We start from the raw sequence: 20,981 nt of genomic DNA on the forward strand, positions 1-20,981 counted from the left end.
TCCTCTTGGTTCAGTTTCTTATCACACAGAGTAAAATCCAAACGTACCACATGCATCATTTCAAACCGTGTCCTCTCCGCCTGTTGTGGAATATGAGATCACTTCCTCATGTAGGTTGGTCGTCCACCTGGTGATTGTTTATTATCTTACATAATTTACACAATGATCAGAATCATGTATGAGGCTCTGATCGTCCTCACGACGCCATGTTTCAAACCCTGCAGCATGTTTTGGGCATTCAAATGAAATACATTCCTATCTACACACAATCCTCAAATCATGTTGATGTCACATTGACCAGAACCATGTTTTAGTCAGTATGGTTCAGCAGGACTTCACACCAGGTGGACCACGACAGGGTTTTGGGGGTCTCGGTACAGTTGTTTTGTTCTAAGTGCGATTACTGTGTTCACATGAGACAAAACTAACAAAACCAAGAAGGAAAACAAACTCCAGGTTGATGGAGGTGGGATTCTCAGTCTTGTGCAGGAAGTGTCAGAGGTCATCACAGAGTTGAAACGGTTTTAACAGTGGGATGTTGAGTTATTGATGCACGATGTGGGAACTTTGTCGCTCTGTGTTCAGGTCTACGTAGGTCAACATGTTTTCAGCAACAGAACCGAATGTACGTCTAGAAAATGTTTATGCAGCCGACTGCCTCTGCTGCCACCTCTTTATGGACTGTTTACACTGTCGTCGTGATCAGCTAACGGCTGCTGCTCAGGAGCTAAATGAAAGAAATTGTTGATATTTTTTTACGGTTGTCTTTATTAAACCTATTTAGGATATTTATGAGCTGTTTTCTACTAGTTTGTAGAGAGAGATGCAGGCGTCTCTGTTTTGTAGCTAATAAGTAATATTTAATAATAATAATAATAATAATAATAATAATAATGATATGTTAGGTAAAATACAATGTATTGTAATGTTGTGACTTTTTTATTACTATTTATACATTTTGTTGTATGTTGTTGTATATTTTACACATTTGAAGTCATTAATAAAGTTTTGTATTGAAACAGAGGTGTGACTTAAGGTGCTTAATGCTTGTGCTTGATAATATGATACTGACCACAACACACAGGCTGAGAAAATGTTGTTGGTTAAACAGAACCTCACTGTCTGAACCACGTTTGCATTTTAATTTTTAATTTTTAAAACAAAAACAATTCTTTAAACCTAAATGGAAAGAATTGGTGACTTGTCCTTGCTTTTCAAAATATGACACACATTTTTTGGTCTTCATCACATTTCAAAAAAGGACAGGTGTTAATATAGTGACCAAAAAGAATAAATACAACTCTATAAGCTGAATTAAAACTCAGTTAGTTCAGTCCTAGTGATATGTTTCTGATGAAAGTTTAATTAAAAACAACCTAAAGAGTAAACAGGTGATATGTTCACATTTTCTACAGGCAAACATATATTCATCAAATAAAAACATGTCATTTAAAACTGTATTTCTTTGAAGGTGCTTCTTATATTTTTTAATTTGTTCCCTATTGAATTAATACTGACGTTAAGCTACAGCATTTGCACTTAAGACAACTGTGTTTGTGAGAAATGTTGCACAGTGTTGCTATAACTCCACGTCCGCTGCTGAAATGCAAACACTTGTAAAGCACTGCGTTAAAAACGTCCACAGAGCTCAGTGACACACGAGGGAATGCACGGGGCGACCACGGCTGCTGCTCAGCTGTGAACTGTCGTAACACAGAGTGACTAGAATAATGTCAGCCTGTTGACATGTAGCCTCAGTCAGATGATCCCCCCCAACACACACACACACACACACAGACTTTCCCTGTAAATGATGTCAGCCTCCAGGGAAAGTCTGAGCGAATGTGTGGACTGTGGGCAGTGGTCACAGCTGAGAACTGGATCTGCTGCAACCCACTGGAGGTCTGGGTGTTAGAGGAAAATCCTTCGAGTGGATAAAGATAGAAAGACAGAGATGTGACAGCGACATGAGGGTTTGAGAAAAGGCAAGAATTTGTAGAAGATATGCTGAAAAATAACAGTAAAAATAGTTATATTACCTAAGAAACCACATTACGGTCATCATTTTTCAGTCCCCTGTTGATTTTCTCTAAACGACTGAACATTTCTTATCATTCATGAAGTTGTTCTGCCTCCTGCTGCCAGAGGACACTGTTCTCTGACGTTTAAGGTCAATGAGCAGCTCAGTAGTTGGAAATTCTGCTGACAAAAAGAAAGTGAAAGAGGAAACGTGACAGAAAAACGAGTTACGCTGCACAGCTGAAGTTTTTTTCCAGTTTTCATCCAGATTAGCGTATTATTACCACTTTTACAACAGTGAGTACCTAAAAACATGATGTTGTTGTATTGTCCACATAAGAATGAGTCAGCATCACACTTTACAATCTGAAGATCACTGTCAGTCATGTCTGGTTCCTTTTCATCATGATCATGAATGTACCCAAATTCTGCACAGTAGTCATTTTAACCCAAACCACGACCTTTCCCCAAACCTAACCAGGTGGTTTTTGGGCCTAAATTAACCAAGCATTGTCATGCGATCAAGCTTTTTACAACACTTTCGAAGGACACAGACTGTCGTGCACAGAGGACCCAAGCAGAGCACGAAAACAGACATAAAGATAAACAGAATGAAAAAGCAAAAAGTGGTGAAAACAACAGTGTTACAAAATGAAAAACATAGAAAACAATGAAATGCTGGGAGGTTACAGCAAACCAGGGCACATTAGACAGCAGCGAGGAGGGCAGTATGTCAAGTGGTTAGAATCAGACACAGGTGAAGTGGCTGTAAGAGACTGAGCTGAACGAAGGACGTGGGGAACAGCAGCTCGTGGAAATGTTTAAAACATATCAGGGTTAGTGTGGATATGACTGAAGGTAGAAACAGAATGAGCAGGAATCAATAAACAGATTAAAACACTTCAATAAATTATTTAATCACATAGTTTGGAGGACTGCACTTGTCTCACCTTAGAGTGATGTTCTGTATATGGTGTCCTGTCTAGAGTTACTCCAGTACCTTAAAAGGAGGACATGCTTACTCTTAATGTGCTTCATAACACTAAATTCTAAAAAAGCTGATTGCTAGTTTGCTAGATTCTGGTTATGATCTATGGGTTCTAGTTCCTGTGAACAACAAAGCATGCTTGCAGCTGGTGCATGTATTCTGTATTCAACAGGGAACTTCTCTCTAGGAAAACAAAAAATACCATTTTTAATTGGACTGATGAAGCAAAGGAGCCTCAGCTGAACTGTGGAGTACATGCAGAAGTAGAGCTGTGTGCACTTTGTGTGTGCACGTCACTTCTTACAGTGTAGTTATGTTCCAAGTGAAAATTGATCCTTTAATAAAATCTGAGTTTAACTGGAAACCTAAGATCTGCTGTGAGTCTCAGCACTGTAAGTAAGTGAAGTGAGGCACAGCAGCTTTCTCACTGTCATGGTCTTCAGAAAGATGCTTGTACAACATAAACACATCTCTTTCAGTGTCACACACTGAGTCATTTATGTTCCTACAGGTGTGTAGAAACAGGAGTTGGAAGGAAGGATGAGCACAGGCACACAACAGACACACGAGGCTCTTCAAGATCCGCCCTGCAGTGCAGGGGGCTGCAGAGAGAGGACAGGGGGAGGAGTGGAGGTGAGGACAGATCAGTTTGGGATAAAAGTTGCAGCAGCAGCAGACAGGAAGCCCTGCAGCTAGCCGCTGGTCAGACAGTGTGGACTCGCCGTAAACTACAAACAACGTCCGACTGAACAACAAGTGTGCATGTGCAGCAGATGAGGGTCTGTGAAGGATTTCCTGACAGGTGCACTTGCTGAACGAAGAGCAAGGCGCAAACTAACTGAGCACGCTGACCTGAACTGCAGCAGCAAAATGACAGTGAGTAAAAGCCAGTGCTCTGAAACCCACGTTAGGAAGAATTTAGTAGATTAAAAGGTAAAAGGAAAGTCCGATGCAGATGCTTCTGGCTTTAATGAGTTCTCAGATCACGTTCATACACTAGAGTGAAGCTTTTTAGCACAGGATGCACTTAAACCTGCAGAAAGACAAGAAGAAAATGTTGTTTATTATTATTAAATAGCATATACAGTAGCTGCAGTTCAATGCATGTATTACCAAACTGTATAATTTTAATATAATTAACATGACATCATTACACTACAACAGTCCACAATAGGTTTGTGTGATTTAAAGTTTCAAGGTAAATGTCAGAACTAAATGTTTAAACATTCCTAAACAACTGTGAACAAAAATAATAATGGAGTTTCCTTAAAAGCTGAATGATTAGATTTTAATTCAAAGTTATTCCCACTTTAATTTAAACCTGCAGTATTTTGAGCCTGAAGTTTTAGAGAACATGTGTTCTACCACGTTCTACCAAAGGTTCTTGAGAGGTGCTGATTAAGGTGTGTAAAGGTGTGTCAGAGCACACGTGTCAGCTCACGACAGACACAGTGAGGCAGCGTCTTGTCATTCATCACACTGATGTTTGTAGTTGATTCATTTTCACGTAGAGGACATCACGTCTTTATCCCTGGCACTCATACACACTCCAGTCAGGACCGGTCCAACCTCGTGTCTTACGTAACACAGCGTTCTGGCTGAGACCGGTGTCGCCTCCTCTCATACTCGTCTAAACCCAACCGACTCTGAGCACGTCAGCTATGCTGTTCACTGAATAACCTGTTAACCCCTGATCCTCCACATCCTGTGACTCGTGTCAGTTCAGAGTTTTTAAGATAAAATGGATTTAAGGTTGAGAAGCTGTTGTGAGTCAAACTTTAATTATTAATTCAAGGTTCTGACTCAGTTTTATTTATTTGATTTAATATTTCAAACTAATACCACAATAATCAAATAATGCTAAAATAAGATTGAACTATTTCCAGGACACGACAAATGTTTTTAACAGTACAAGAAAACCAAACGTATTGAGACTATAGTGGCATGTGTGACCTCTCTCCAGAGGTCCGGCATCAATAAGAAAATAAAACCTGCCTCATGAAAACATTTCAGAAATCTGTGTTGAAGCATTTCGCTCTTTATCCATCATCAGAAACAAATCCCCTGCCCAAACCTTAGATGTTTTACATTCCTAACGGCCCAGTGTTTAGGGACTCCTCGTCTTTATGAGTGTGAGGTGAATGAAAGTCTCGTCAGGGATTCACAGTATCTGTATGCAGCACATTCATGGCTGTAATGAGCTGTAATGAGCTGCTCCGTGTCTGGATGCCTGACACCAAATATCCCACGCGGCGGACGAGGGTGCCAGCTGTGCTGGAAACATCAACCAGATAAAACAAAGATCAGTGTGTGTGTGTGTGTGTGTGTGTGTGTGTGTGTGTGTGTGTGTGTGTGTGTGTGAAGGGAATCCATGAAGCTATTAACAGGCAAGTTTATGATTGTGGATCTGTGTTGCCAACGTCAACATAACAACAATCATCACGGCAGCGGTTGTGTTACAGGCAGAGACATGAAGAGAAGAGACTCAGCTTTAGAACATTTCTGATTTACATATCAGAAACATATCCGAATTAACTAAGTGTACATTATTATTATTATTATTATTATTGTTATTATTATACAGCATTAATCAGTGAACATTCTGCTCTCATTATATCAATGTAAATAGTTTCTAGCTTTTAGGTTTTAACAATGACAGTTTAGTAATTTTAATAATAATTTAATCACATTTTACCTTTTTGTATTTAATTCATTTTCTGTTTCTCCGTTTTATTCTTAATGTTGATTGATCTTACACTAAGACTCATCCTTGTATGCTTGCCTACGTAGCAAACATTACATTACACTATAATACACACAAACACCTGGGACCAGATGCACGGTGCATCTGTAGAATTGTTGTTTAGATTTATGACGACAACTAGTGTTTATGCAGAGAAACTTTTCCACTGCACGACTCCTGAATGTGGTGTCCGTTAGCTTCTAAGACATGGAGTTGTCCTGTAATACACACTTCCATTTTATGTGCAGAAACAGTTTGCTATCAGAGGTAAATTCACAGTTCCAGACTTTTTAAAGTTTCCCGTTTTCGTTTTGCGTCTGTGTTTCCAGGCTGCCACTAAACTTCTCGATGAGCTGTGTCATCTGACGGCTCAGTCTCTGACAGCTATGGAGACGTCAGAGCACTTCAAGGTCCTGAAGCTCCTGGGTGAAGGCTCGTATGGTAAAGTTATGCTTGCTGTTCACAAGAAGCGAGGTGAGTAGCAAACACTTAAACATACAACTGTTGCTGCAAGACATCCAAACAGACTTACATCAGTGTCTTTACCTTGATATCTGCAGGTACTCCAATGGCTCTGAAGTTCTTCCCTCGTGAATCCACCTCTCTCCCCTCCTTCCTGAGGGAGTATAACTTCTCTTTATCCTTCTGTACCCACCCGTCTCTGACCAGAGCTCTGGGAATCGTCTATTTCACACCTTCACACTACATCTTTGCTCAGCAAGCCAGCCTCTTTGGAGATCTCTATGACATCATTATTCCTGAGGTATACAGTTATTTAGTATTTATATAGTTTTTAGAGCTTCAAATTGTCATAAATACTCCAGAACATACTGTATCAGTGTTTCCTTGACCAATCTGATCCATCATAAGTGACAAGATGATTCAGTTTCTTCTGCTGCTGGAAAGAAATCATGACTCTATCAGTCCACTGTTCCTCCATCCTGTCCTCTTCAGGTTGGCATGGAGGAGGACAGTTGTCAGCGGGTGGTGTCCCAGCTGTGCGGTGCTCTGTCCCATCTGCACTCCCTTGGTTTTGTCCACAGAGACCTGAAACCAGAGAACGTTTTTCTGTGTGACGCCGCCTGTCGTTGGGTCAAACTGGGAGACTTTGGCATGGTCAGTAGAAGACGTGTATATTTTCACTCACATTACAAATGACAAAAAGAAAAGCTGCTTCACCTGGAGATAAATCATGTTGTGAGATGGAGCAAATGGACACCAAGCAAAAACAGTTCAGGATTCAAAGGATGTGTGTTCTGTACAACATTACTTAGTGTTAAAGTGCTAATCAAACGTGTCTCTTACCAGGTGAAGGCCAAAGGCACCAAGGTCCCAGAAGTCTGGTACAGTTCCCCTTACTGCACGCCTGAGGCCGAGATCGCTCGAGGAAATGAGGACGGCTGGAGTACCGTGAATAAAGGGAATAACGTAAGCAAGGAGGATGAAAAGAAGAAGACAAGGGTTTGGGTGTCCGTGGAGCCCAGCACAGACAGCTGGGCACTGGGGATCCTGACTTATGCTATGCTCACAGGAAGTCATCCGTGGGCTGAGACTGCCAGCGACTGCCACTCATACCTGAAATATCGGGAATGGTTTGAAAGCGCAAAAGGCCCCGAAGACGAACTAGATGTGTGGGTAGAGCCACAAACAGAAAGCGTCCACGATGTCCTCGATTTAAACGCAGCACGACTGGGCAACAAGGACCACACTCCCACCGCGCCGCAGTTTGCCTGTTTCACCCCACTAGCTTGCACCTTATTCCACTCGCTCCTCGACCCCAGACCACAGCTTCGCGGACAACCTGAGGAGGCATTGAGTTACCTCGGAGGGGAGTGGATGAAGGAGAAAGAGAGGGAGAGGCTGGAGAAGGAGAGGAAGAAGAGCCGGGGGAAGGGAGCAATCAGAAACATGAAAGAGATGGAGGGGAGAGGACAGCGATAATCAGAGAAGGTCATGAAGATGATGAGGGACAAGGAAACATCACTGTTGTTATGTTTTATCTATTTCTAACCCTGATAAATTTTTAGTTGAGCAGACTTCCTTCATGTAAACAGCAAGAGCCCTGAACTTTCTGATGTTTAGTCCACTGGTTACAGGAAACAAGTTATTTCAACATATTCAGTTTTCTCAGAGCTTGTGAGAAACTCTTTAGCAGGATTTTAAATGGTAGATAAATCAAAAAGGAAATCTTTTATTACATGTTAAAACAAAGGTCTGGGGAAAATAGAGTGTTGCAGTAAGACCAGCAGCCTCTACAGTAGTCTCTACACGACATTTTACATGTGAGTCACAAGGTCAGAATTGGACAGAAAACAATGATTGTCCTTCAAATTTGGGCAAATCCCTCGCTAGTGGTAAAGGCAGGTGGTATGAAGACGGAGAAAATTGGTGAAAAAAAAAAACACTTCCCCACATGTTTAATGTCTTCAGACGTGGGAGGCCACTGTAGAAAAATCCCCTTTGTTAAATAAAAACAACATGGTTTATAGGAAAGCTGGTTTTAATTTTGAGAACCACTGGGGCTAACAGTTGGACCTCATTTGTCTTTGGCCAATTTAGCATTTTGTAATTAATTCAATCTGTAGTGACGATCTACAAGTTTAGAAATTACTTGAAAAAGGTCGTTTTGCAGTTCTTAGAGTTTAGCGACGTTAGAGGTCATGGTCAGCTGATATGATATCATGTCCTTTATGAGTCCACTGCATCTACTAGTATCTTTGGGGCTGGCCTGTTGAGTGTATAATACATGACTGCAGGCTGTGAACTATATTTAGACTGTAGTAGTGTCCAGTTTTTAAAGCCATAAACACGTTTACCAGCAAGAACAGTTTAAATACAACCTGTTTTTTTGATTTGGCAAAGCATAAAATGGCTTAAAATATTATTACTATACTATTTTAATATATATCCTTCCTTCACCTTATGTAAGATAATATCTATTTTAAGTATTTAGAGTAGCACTTGTTTACCAGTTAGCAGCAAATAACTTTAAACTAACGAGTTCACTGTTGCTGTAACATTGTATATAACTACACAATCTGTGTCTTATTTTAATTTCACATTTCTGTTTAAATGATTAAATATGTTAAACAACATTACCTTTTAAAGGTTTGTACAGAATATAAGTGTGCAATATAAAATATATAGTTCTATTATTGTTCTTTTCTGCGTTTTTGGATTCATGCTTTTCTGGTGTTGTTGAGCTTTGTTGCAAGTTTACTTTGCTGTTGAGGTTTCACTGTCGGGGGAAAACAAAAGTGTAACTCATCCATTCATTAATACTGTAAAAATATTTGCAGGTTAAAAAATCAGCTGCAAACATCTGTAATATTCAATAAATTGTTTTTAAAAAAGCCCTTTAATAACTAACTTTAAAAAGACACATCTGAAATACGCTGACCTCTAAAAACATCGCCTGGCTCGCTAATATCTCAATAATGTCCTTGTAAGATCATACGCCAGTACAAATAGATGACACGTACATGAACACGTGCACATAAAGACACACACAGAGAGGACCATCGGGAGAGCTTCCCCAGATGTTGTCAAAAATAGATGCATGGTTGTAAATTGGACGCTACAACCTTTCAGCACCGTGCATGTGTTGCAGCCCACAGTTCGGCCTCACACTGCAGCCAAGTCACATACAGAGCACAGTTTCTCCTGCGGAGGTGGACGCGCTGAGCCATAATGTCACCAAACATGGATCAGTACTTGACACAGACTGATTCCACCTTATTTGTGCTTGTCTGTTAAGTTGATTGGACTTTTTCTTCATAACTTCATAACAGCTAGAACCTGAGGAGCTGGGTGTACACGTAGCAGAGGGAGGGGGGTGGATTGACTTAATTAACTTTAATTCTATATGTATTTCATTGTATAGTCAGAGTTCGAAGTTCCCAGTCTCCACACTTGTAGTCCGTGCTAGCCTTCCTACGTCTGTTTGTCCGTGTTATATTTGAAACTACATTCCAACCAGCTCGTCTACCCAGGTATGTTTGTTCACACTCACAATTCTGGGCTCTCTTTCACCAAGCTAGGAAGGTGGCAGGGCCAGCTACTGTGTGGTGTGTTTGCCAGACAGCATTTGATCTTTTGACACATCTCTGGAAAACGGAAAGTCAGCAGCTTTTACAAAGTGAGAGGAAGTTGAGGTTGGAAGGAGGGCAGCAGAGCGGCAGACCGCAGAATGCTGAACCGCTGCCCAGTCTAATAAAAAACACAGGAGTTGTAAATGAGCTGAGGTGAAAACAAAACAAAAAAACCTGCTGCAGGATCAATGTACTCAGCCTATGTATGGATGTAAAAACTGCCCTCACTGGCAGGTCGGCTAAAAATAGACATTTGAAGCAGAATCATAGGAAAATTGAAAACTTTGATCCATTATTTCTTGTTCATTTTTACCAAAATCAAGTCAATATTGAAGGTTTTATTCTACAATGTGCGTCATTTGGCTGCTGGTTGGTTCTGTAGAAAAGCTCGGGGAAGTGGCTGCGTTCTGCTTTTTAGCCGAGGTCGTGTGGTTAACCAAGTTTACGTTTAGCAAAATAACTAATTCATTTTCATTCTTAAAATATTTACTTGTAGAAAACCAAAAAAATAAATAGAATTTGTAATAAACACTTCCGATAAATCTCACTTTGGTGTCTAGTGCGGTGTCTTTATCACTTCATTGTGGTGAACCACAGTGTAATGGGCTTGTTACTGCCCACTGAGGTTAGAGAGTGGAAAATACCCACCGGTACTTAACAGCTGGTGAGAACCACAGTTGTATAATGAGCCCACTGTCAAAAACAAACTTTGCGAAATGACACAAAAGCGGTTCATGCTTTACCTGAAGTGTTTACAAAGGGATTTTCAGTTTTTTGTTCTGTTTGAATCGCTGGGCGATAAAACGGCAGCTTGTGGTTTTCATAAACAGGAATGAAATTTGTGCTGAAACAAAAGACAAAGCACTGATTTCAAGTGAGCTCTTGGATGAAGCCTCCATAAAAAGGGCTGTCTGTGGAGGAGAGTCAGTGTCCAGGCAGATAAGTTGTCCAAAGCGTCCAATAATGAAAAGCACAGAAGCCAAGCACAGGTCCAAAGCAGGTATCAGTCTAAACTGTGGGCATCACAGAGAAACCACAGGAGAGTGGCTAAAAACACTGAGGCTGGAGGTAAAAGGTACAAGGAGTGATAGAAGATACAGTATACAGTAGATACTGAGTGAGAACAAAGGAGTTAGCAAGGTCAGAGTCCAAGTAGGAAACAGTTGGGATACAAACAGGTGCAGGAACTCAGGGCTTAGGTAAAATCACTAATGTCAACTAGTGCACGCTGCAGTGGAGACGATTTGTCTTAGAACATGGAAAGTAACCTCCAGGAACATGCCTTATTTTTTCTCACAGAGTGTTGACGTAGCTTCTTTACAGCTGTGTTAAATTTTACTGTTTGTTTTGACAATGCGATTTATCTTGGCACTAATGACGTACTATAAAAGGAAAGCTGTGACCTAAGACATCGTAGGAACTTTAAACAGTAAATCCGGTGCTTAGGAAAGACGAGGCCTTGTTTACCTAATTCGTTCCGCCCTCTCAGGCCTCACTGATGCCTCCACATGTATCATCAACACACACCATACATAAAGTATAGGTACGTATACCATGTTAGACCCAATTACAAATCTATTTATAGTCACAGTGACATGTCCTAGACTTAGGGCTGCTTTTTTCATACACACTGTGAGCTTTCCTAACAAACACACTGAGGTTTCACTGAAATCTCCAAAGCAAAGGACGATGTTGAGTCACAGTAACCTTTGACCTGTGAAGCCTTCGCCCCCGTCACTACATCCTGTTTAGCTAAACATCTGCTAAATCAACATTTAACATCAAGTGGCTGAGTTAAATAAAGACATCATCTGAGAGGAAGACATTATCTCACAACAGTCCTGAGCCAAAACTCATGGATTAGTGAGCTTGTTAAGGGAGACAGCTTGATTATTGTATCAGGTCCAAAGGTTGTCATGGGCTGGGGCGTTAGGGGGCACTGGCTTATGGCCTGTGAACTATTCTGATCCCAACTCGTCTCTGACATTTCATCTGATATGTTGAATACATGCTGTGTGTCTGAAGTATGCCAGTGAATGTAACTGTGTGTGTGAGCGGGTGTCGTCTCAGTGTAGCAGGGAAAGTGAGAAAGGAAAGGCTAGAAGTTGACAAGAGCGCAGATCGTAAACATACCGGGTCATATTACTGCTAATAGAAATGTTAGCAACGTAAAGTTGCTAAAAGTTAGATTAACAGGAGTTAGAAAGAGAGAAACTCAACAAATCCCCCTTCAGGGAGCACAAAGAGGCACAGCAGAAACCTCCAGCAGAGCAAGGCTCAGGGCGGACAGCCATCTGCCACGACCGGTTGGGGTGAGAGGAAAAAGGGGCAAACAGAGAAGAATGATGATCAGGGAGAACAGTCAGAACTGTCTGGTCCTGATGGACCTACATGGACTCAAGTCAAATGCCAGAATTTGAACTCTAACGCTTTAACACTTTGCTGAGTTTGCTCATGAAAAAGCAAAATCAAAGCACCAGCTGCAAAAAAACTAAATGAATCCTGAGAAGTGAATTAGTGACACTCAGAAGAATGTAAATCCCGATTTTACAGATCATTTACAACAGCAGCAGAAAATGACCAACACCAATACTGTTTACTGTTTGCTGACATCTAGTGGCTGCAGTGAACATTACATACCTAGTATTTGGATCAGGGTGGGGAATCCTTGTACTCGAGGGCTGCTGTCCCGCTTGTTTTTTAATTATCCCTGCCCCACCTGCAGCAGATTACCTGGACCAGTTGTGTTCGGTCTGTCAGAAGCTGTTGACTGGATGTGTGTTTACTGAACAGTGAACACACACACCTGGATGAACTCAGGACTGATGAAGCCTTCTGGATGGAAGGTGAACCATCTTCAAGAACCTAATACAAGTCTAGCTGCCACTGAACAGACTTTTTGGGACACCTGATTGAGGGAATCAGTAGTTGATAGGGTAGCGATAGTTGGAAAACAGACAGGGCGGCGGCCCCCAAAAAACAGAATTACCCCGATTCAGGTCTTCAAAGTTGATCAGAAGATTAGTGGGAAAAACAAAACACTAGACCTCCTGTTTCAGCAGTTCAGGTGTGTGTTTTGTCCTCCTGGACCTTTTATCACAATGATTCCTCGTTACTATCAGAGTCAGGTTGTTTTCTAAAGAGACTCAGTTCACATATAGTACATCACTAAAATACTATTTAGCATCTGACTTGAAGGGAACTTGGGTTTCTGCTGGCGCTGGAGCTTTCCAGCAGCACATGAACACACACTGGGGCCTCATTTGGATCTGAAGGAGGGAAACCGATCTCCTCTAATGAGTACATGTCGTTTTCAGACTGCGACACCAACTCTGCATTCCTCATGTCACAGCCTCGAGTCAAATGAAAAATGTACTTGTCCATTTATTTTATGAAGTGCTGACGTACGGAGCTTTAAAAGTGGTGCTAAGATTAGACCTGATGACCTAAGTCATTGGTGACCGTCTGGTCTGTCAGTCTGACCCACATTAGACTGCTCAGAAAGACTCTGGAAGTCCTGCATTTTGCAGCTTTTGCAAGTAGAGAGATGAAAAACAAACTTAGTGATTATAAAAGCATATTTTAGACACGTTGCTTTAGAGGTGGCAGAGTTATTAAATCAGTTTGGTCCAAAATCAAAGTAATGGACTAAAATTTGATTCCTCATAGAGAGGATGATAAATGCAGGACTGCTGGGACATCAAGTGTGTGTAGCGCTGCTTGGTGTAGGTTACACAGCATGATGTGACCCAGATCAAATAAGGACTGACTGTCACACACCGTCAACACAGTCATACACGGTCTGAAGTTCACATACAGCACGTTCAGGCCAAGTTTGCACCGTGCACACAAAACTCTCCGACACACAAAAACCCACATGCACAGAAAGGCCTGCAGACATGTGAGCAGACTCCCTGCACACATGGGCGAAGACAGGCGACGAGGAAATCAGAGGAATGATGAATGAAGTATCAGATTCAGCTCTGCAGACGCCCCTGGTGTGTCTGCTGCTCTTATTTCTGTTTGTGAGCAGAGCGGCAGCTTAATGAGGTCACGTCCTGATGCAACATTTCTCATTTATAATCTGCCCTAACTTGCTTCTTCCACCATGATGAAGGAGAAAGTTTCAGTAGAAGTACCACTGAAAAATGTCCCATTAAATGTAAATAAAGTAGAAGTACTGTAACTTTTTTTGAAGAAGAGATGCAGCAAGGGACTCGGACTTGACCCAGGGACACTGTAGCTACAGTATGTAGCATGTGCTGTAAACATTCAGCTGTTTTAATGTGTAAGAAAGCAGAAAGTGTTTGAAATCTACACTTCAGCTTCACTTTCATCTCAGAAATGTTTTTAAAATGTGACTTATAATTAGTCCGAATAAAACAAAACCATCCGCCACCACCCAACCTGCCTTTCGGCTGTGTGTCCAAGGCCAATTCATCACCTCCTGCCCTCTGATAAGACACTTCAGTGACCCCGTCACATCCCAGCAGCATTTTAATTGATCTCCCTCTTGACCTTCAGGGAGCAGCAGCTGTCTTGTGATACAGTCGAGGTGCTCGCAGTAATTAAAACAGGAATAACATGCCACAGATCGTCTGAAATTATTTATTGCCTCTTTCTCATTAAACTGGTCATAAATCAAGTGTTAGTCCAGTGATTTCACAGCCAGAGTGGAATGAGTGAGAAATGGGAGACAGTTTTACTATATTTTAGTCAGCAATACAAGCAATGTAAACACAGCACGCATGTGGACAGATCATATCAATCAGCCCTGGATCTTGATGCCCATTAAATACAGTTAGTGTGATGGAATCACAGCAAACCATAAAAATCTATGCAAACAAAATTAATTCACAGAATGTTTTTGACAATTCATATGTCAAAGTCTTGTAAACACCGTCTAAATCCACAATCAGCCAAAGTCTTTTCAGCATCATGTGCTGCTATTGAAACATTCATCGGATAAAGTAAAACAATCATCTTCGTTTTTCCCGCCCTCTGTCCTGAAACGTGTGGGATTTTACACTTTACATTGTCATCTAAGAAACCTTTTGACATTTTGGGAACTATGAGCAAAGCAGATGCAACAATAATATTTAAATGTTTGGACAGAGCTCGGCTAGAAGTTTCCCTTTGTTTCCAGTATCTAGTCTAAGATATGCTAAGCAACTGCTGGCCTGAGCTAATACTGCTGCGTTAGCTGCATTAAGGTGGTATCAACCTTCTCTCAGTTCTATCATCTAACTATCCCTCAAAATGTAAAACTATTCTTTAAAGTTCCAGACACCTGCCTCAGATTGTCTCCATCTGCTGTCAAACCCTCTTCTCTCATCTAATACTCTACCTACGTCTTACATTCCTCCACTGTCTACAAAGATTTATTCTATTTTCCATAAACTGTGATTAATTCATTTATGAGTTCATTACATGTGCATTTCTGTCGTGCTCACGTTTCTTCCACTGTGTAGCAGAAAATAAATCTTTTGATTTATTCATTCAGGTTCTGTAAACAGCTCATTGTTATACAGTGGTAAATCACTTTTCTCTTTACATAAGACTCATTGTAAGTAGAGGAATGTTTGGGACCTGGAGCAGCTTTTCTAATAAACATTCAGCATTAACTGTGGAAAGCAGAAAGGTATCATCCTTACAACAGAGCCTTCAAATGTGACCTCCCTATAACGAGTTCTACAATACTGCTCTGCATGTTATTTGGGACGAGATGGTGTCGTTAATGTGGCTAAAGGTGAATATGAATGGCTCTAAATATAGAGTAGTTTCCATTTACTACCAGCACATAAACACCCGTTGCCAAACTCAGCAGAAAGTTGTTATATTTAGTTCTTAGCTAATGCAGTTCTTTAAATGTACACAGTAAAACTTGGCTAATGACGTCAGTGTTGCAACTAAATGAACCCGCTTATAATAAGCACACAGTAGTAAACACAAATATGATTTTACATCGTAAACATACATTTATACGTTTAATAAGCCAGTGAGGAATGTTAATGTGCCCCATGTATTTCTGTGAATACATTCAAAACCATTTTACCAACAGTACTGTGATTCCTGCAGTGATAAATATCAGTAGACGCCGTATTAAAGATGATTTAGGGATTGAATTTGGGCTCAAGCTAAATGTCTAAATCCAATAAAGAAAACCTAATGTGATAGTTTTGAAGTAGCATTATTAAATTAAATATACATTATCACTATATAGTTGTTTTTAATAAAGAACTTTTTGACGTTTGACGAAGATGTGCTGCTCCACAACTCACACTGTGACAATGGAAATTAAATCTCAGTTCAGGCATTATGTGTGTCTAGCTGATCTTTCTTGAGCATTAAGCTGAAACAGGCTCTGTAATTATTCAACAAAGACTGAACTTTGATGGAATTTGTATAAATAAGTGCCAATAGAAATAGAAAATTGGCTTTTCTTGATTGTGCTGATCAGCCTGATGTGGTGCCTACAGGTGGAGCTGCTGCTGTGAGAAAAACATCCAGGTCAAACACAAAGCTCTGTCTAGTGAGCCATCTACTGGGGAGGCAATGCAGACACATAGAAGAGGAACTCCTGCTACTCAGGACGTCACACATAGCCCTTAAGTGTTATTAGAAATGGCTCATATAGTGTAATGGCTTTGACAGATTAATGTTCCATTTCCTGCCAGAAATAACTAAAAGACCTATGACTTGTTCTAAATGAAAGGAAGTGGCTTCTACAGCTCGTGGTGTTTCACATCACTGCGTTGGGATCAGTTGGAGGAGTTACTGTCAGTGTGATGCACAGGAAGCTACGGACACAGACGCGAGTGAGATGGAAATCACAACCAACGAATCAGCTGACGAATCAAAACTGGATCCAGTTTGCAGAGTTCTGTGGTCGAGATGGCGGAGGAACAGAGCTGAAGGGAGAGAATTAAAGATTCTCCGTTAAATCTGGTGCTCTATGGAAATTATACAAAAACATTAGAACTAGAATTTCTCTCCGAGCTGTATAATCATACTAAGGTTTACAAAAAAGATTTTTCCCAACAACAAAAGTCAGCTTCCACTCCTGTTTGTCACTAAACCACATGTATTCCTCTTCTGCATTGTTAGGTTAATAATCTATATTATAGGAAACTCATCAATTAGTCACTGACATCCATACTTGCTTAAAAGTATGGACACTCATTAGCACATCATTTTGACATCTTCTCAGACTGTTTTAGGGAGAAGCATCTTGTTACAGGAAAATCTTAATGCTACTGGATATTTTACACAACGTGAGTCTAACGTTTTAGTAAAAGTCGACAGTTTCCAGATCTTATAAACCATCATCAGGCTACAGTATGTTCACATTAGATCTTCTATGCATCTGGTTCACATTTCAGTTAAATCAGCACCTTCATGGCAGTTTAGGATATCAGCGCTGTCATGTGAATGTAGCTTAAGCTCATGTTGCAGTTCAGCCCTGCTAAAAATCTCGTGAAAAAGAATGCAGGTGATTAATTCCCAGAGTCCGGAAATGAGACGCTCAAACAGAAATATCACATTTAGCTGTAATTCTTTGGACGTTCACATACTTTTGGTGACAAAATGTTGCATATGTTGATAGATGAGTGATGTACCTTGCAGGAGCAGAGAAGTCTCCCCAAAGATCTGAACTAGGATTTGACTGAACCATTGTGTTAGAGTTACTACTGTCCAACTCCAACAGGCAGCCTGAGAGGAAACACACACAGAAATAATGAAGTCACTTACAAACTGACACAGATTTCACTAATTTCCTTGAGCCTGAAGCTCAGTGAGAAAACATCAATTAACACAGTGATTAAATGAGGTCACTGTGGTAGGTTATTGCTGAGGAAATTTAGTCTTATAAGCCTGAAATACAAAGTGGGGTTTGGAGAGAGGAGCACCAAAACCCTGATGTTAGAAACAGGTTAATTTATTTCATAAAATTAAATTCTAATATTAGATCAATTCAAACATCGACAACAACTGACTTAAACCATTTACCTGTCGCTGTGCCGCCTGTCTGGGAGACTATGTTGTGATTGGATGAGCCAGTTGAGGGAGGAGGGGCTATCTTCCCTCCAGGTGGTGGTGGGAGGAGTCCAAACCCACCTGAGCTTTGTGGGCGGGGCTTATCCCTCTTTTTACCTTGCTGGAGATGGAGAAGAACAAGAAAAAAAAACCTTTTAAAGAGGAAGTTAAAGCATTTTATAGGACATTTATGATTTGTTTAACATTAATATGTTCATCACATTAACAGTACATCATCTTTTAAAATGTAATTAGAATTAGATTTTGTGCTGTGCTCCTGGTTAATCCTGTGTTTTTGTCACTTTTATTTTTAAACACCATACTTTATTCTTACCCCTATGTTGAGTGTGATGGTTTGTCCTTCTTTAAAGCCCAAGTCCAGCTTTGGTCCTGAATCCCCAAGCTGGGCACTTTTATTTAATTCGTTCTCCTGTTTCACCCATCTGCAGAGACGCAGAGACACACACCATCAGCACTGAACCAGAAATAAACATTGCATTTCAGAAATGTTCTGATGCAGCTTTCCACAGTTGCACTGTTGTTTATGCTGTGATCAGCTTTAAGACAGTAGAAAATATAAATCAAATGAATTACAAACGTTGCTGATTCAGTGTTTTAAGATGTTTTAATATATTTCTGTGGTATAAATGAAAAACTGACATTTTATACATTTATGTCTTTTTTGGCAAATAAATCTAAAATATGCCAAAAAAAAAATCTCTATTTGTGGTGTTGGCCAAATCGACCAAATCCTGACAGATAAAGATCCATTTTTACTTTATCAAGCTGAACATAAATTGAAATTTGTGTCACTGCTAAAACGTCTGGGCATAACTATAACTATTATTTAAAAAGTCAATAAAGGTGGTTGCTAACAAGTGGCTAAATGATTCTACAGAGGTTGTTGAGAACATTAAATGTCCCCACACTAACAGTCTTTTCAGGTTGTGGATTCATCAATATCAGGTCACGCTGAGAGAGGAGGCTTTTGTAGGAGACGTAAGTATTAAATCAAATTAGAAGTTAGAGGCTTAGTGGTGGTGATGCTGAAGTCATGCGACCACAGTGTCACTCATTTATAGTCATAAAATAGCTTTTTACTTCTTGTGTTCGTATTTATGCTGCAGAAATCATTAAACCATGTGAAGAAATGAACAAAGACTTCTGTCTTTTTGTTGAGAGAACTACACTGATGCTAACTTCTAGCTTGATCTACAAAAAGCACTCCATACCAAACATGTACCTGTGACAGTACTTGCTTCTACGCAGGACTCCAGGTTTTGTGGAGGATTATGTGTAATCCATACTCAATAGTTTTAGCAATAGAGAATCATCACAGTCTGACTGTAAAGCCGCCCACACACTGCTTACTTGAAATGGTCCTGCAAAGCCACGTTGAAATCAAAGGCGTCCCCACGGTCCCCGAAGCCAACGCCTATGAAAGCGCTGCGGCCTGCACATTAGAGAAGAGGTAAGTTGAACAGCAGCCTGCACAAAACACCTCAAATTCACATAATCAAGGAGGATTTAAGAGGAAGGTTGTGTGGACCCGGGCAGGTGTAACATTCACATCCTCACCACTGTCATCCTGTATCCGCAGAACAAAATATCGGCTGGAGTCGCTGACTGTTTCCACTGCAATACCGGGATACTCTTTAACTGGTGCCTGGGCAAAAAGCTCCCCTGAAGAACCAGAGGGGACACAGTAGAATAAAATAGAAAACACATAACCCTCGACTGTTAAACACATTAGCATTATCATAAACACGTACATGTGGCTTGTGTACACAACAATAATAACGTACCTGAAACTTTGTCCTCCAGTTTGATGTAAGCCACTTTGCCCTTAGCTGTGATCCTCATCCGACCAGACCAGTCGGGTGCATCCAGCTTCCAGTCAGCCGCCCTGTGGGACACGTTGTTTAAACGTTATTATAGGTATATGTAGTGTTTTTTAAATGGAAATCCTACAAATATATCATCCTTGAAAACGAACTCTGGATTCCAGGTCCAGATCATGGAGCGTTTACAGTTATAAAGCCACAAATGTATTGATCATGGATTAAATTTAAAAAGTAAATTCAATCAAACTCTAATCTTCTGCAGACTGTGACACTAATATACTGTCATATTTTGGATGAAATCTCCCGACATTTTAATAATTATATTTCTTGTTCTTGCTGCGTCGATCGCTCCCTCCTATAAACTCATCTCTCCTCACCTGAGAGTTTTTGTTATTAATTTAGCTGACATATTAAATTCTAAATTCAGTAAATTATTCTAAGACCACTTCTTCGAACATTGGTTTTGTCATTTCTCCCATCAGAGTCCTGATCCAGGGGGGACCCCTGCAGTGTGGGGGCCCTTCCTACCGTTGCCCCCTGTAGATCCGCCCCTGGTTTGCGGACTAAATGCGTCAGTGACCCCTGAAGAGGAACTCAAACTTGGACCACAACCTGAAATATTCTGCATCATGTGCAGCTCATGTGTTTCCGTGAGGGCTGAACTGAGGACATCCAGCTGTCTCACAACAACACACCGGGACTGTCCTGGCAAATCGCCCGCACGGAGCCCGCACGATGACAGATCTGCGCGGTACCGCATCAAATCACGCACCCCCCAGCCCTCGAACACCGGGACCACAAGGTGCGTGTCTCGGTGTTCCGGTCCCCGGTGGTTCAACATGAACCGTGGCCGCCGCGGTTTGACAGCGAGCGGCGGCACCGAGCAGTGACAGAGAAAAGCCCGCACGCAGCGACCCCGCACGCCGTTAAAGCTTCTCCACAGCTCCGGCCGCCGCCGCCGGTCGTGTCTTTACCTGTACGCGCGGTTCGAAGCCCTCGGCGGGATGCGGTAGACGTTGACATCGGGTTTAACGCACAGGATGGACTCGTACTCGCCCTCAGCCGCCATCTTGACTCCACTGTTATTGATGTGGGAGTTGAAGCTGTGACTCATTTGTTCGGTTCTTTTCTGAGGGGGTTCTGAACCGGTGGTTCGCTCCAGCTGGTTTCTACACGACCCCAGAACTGTGTTAACACTGTCACACTGTTATCTCATTAGAACGTTTGATATTCAACATGTTAGGCGAATATTATGCAAC

General features: G+C 41.1%; 2 protein-coding genes across 2 annotated transcripts; one reads left to right on the forward strand and one right to left on the reverse strand.

The window, feature by feature from the left end:
• Positions 1–3,698: 3,698 nt before the first annotated feature.
• On the forward strand, positions 3,699–8,152 carry si:ch211-171h4.3 (serine/threonine-protein kinase SBK2). Its single transcript, XM_026348021.1, has 5 exons — positions 3,699–3,883; positions 6,080–6,224; positions 6,311–6,513; positions 6,705–6,866; positions 7,059–8,152. The coding sequence occupies exons 1-5, from the start codon at positions 3,878–3,880 to the stop codon at positions 7,689–7,691; spliced, it is 1,149 nt and encodes a 382-aa protein (XP_026203806.1). The 5' UTR covers positions 3,699–3,877; the 3' UTR covers positions 7,692–8,152.
• Positions 8,153–14,443: 6,291 nt separating this feature from the next.
• On the reverse strand, positions 14,444–20,981 carry necap1 (NECAP endocytosis associated 1). Its single transcript, XM_026348036.1, has 8 exons — positions 20,697–20,981; positions 19,684–19,784; positions 19,457–19,561; positions 19,250–19,331; positions 18,213–18,321; positions 17,852–17,999; positions 17,461–17,554; positions 14,444–16,752 (listed from the first exon to the last, which is right to left on the reverse strand). Exons 1-8 carry the CDS (start codon positions 20,834–20,836, stop codon positions 16,698–16,700), a joined length of 834 nt encoding a protein of 277 aa, XP_026203821.1. The 5' UTR covers positions 20,837–20,981; the 3' UTR covers positions 14,444–16,697.

Source organism: Anabas testudineus, chromosome 11 (genome assembly GCF_900324465.2).
Source record: "Anabas testudineus chromosome 11, fAnaTes1.2, whole genome shotgun sequence".
In the NCBI taxonomy this organism is placed as follows: Eukaryota; Metazoa; Chordata; class Actinopteri; order Anabantiformes; family Anabantidae; genus Anabas; species Anabas testudineus.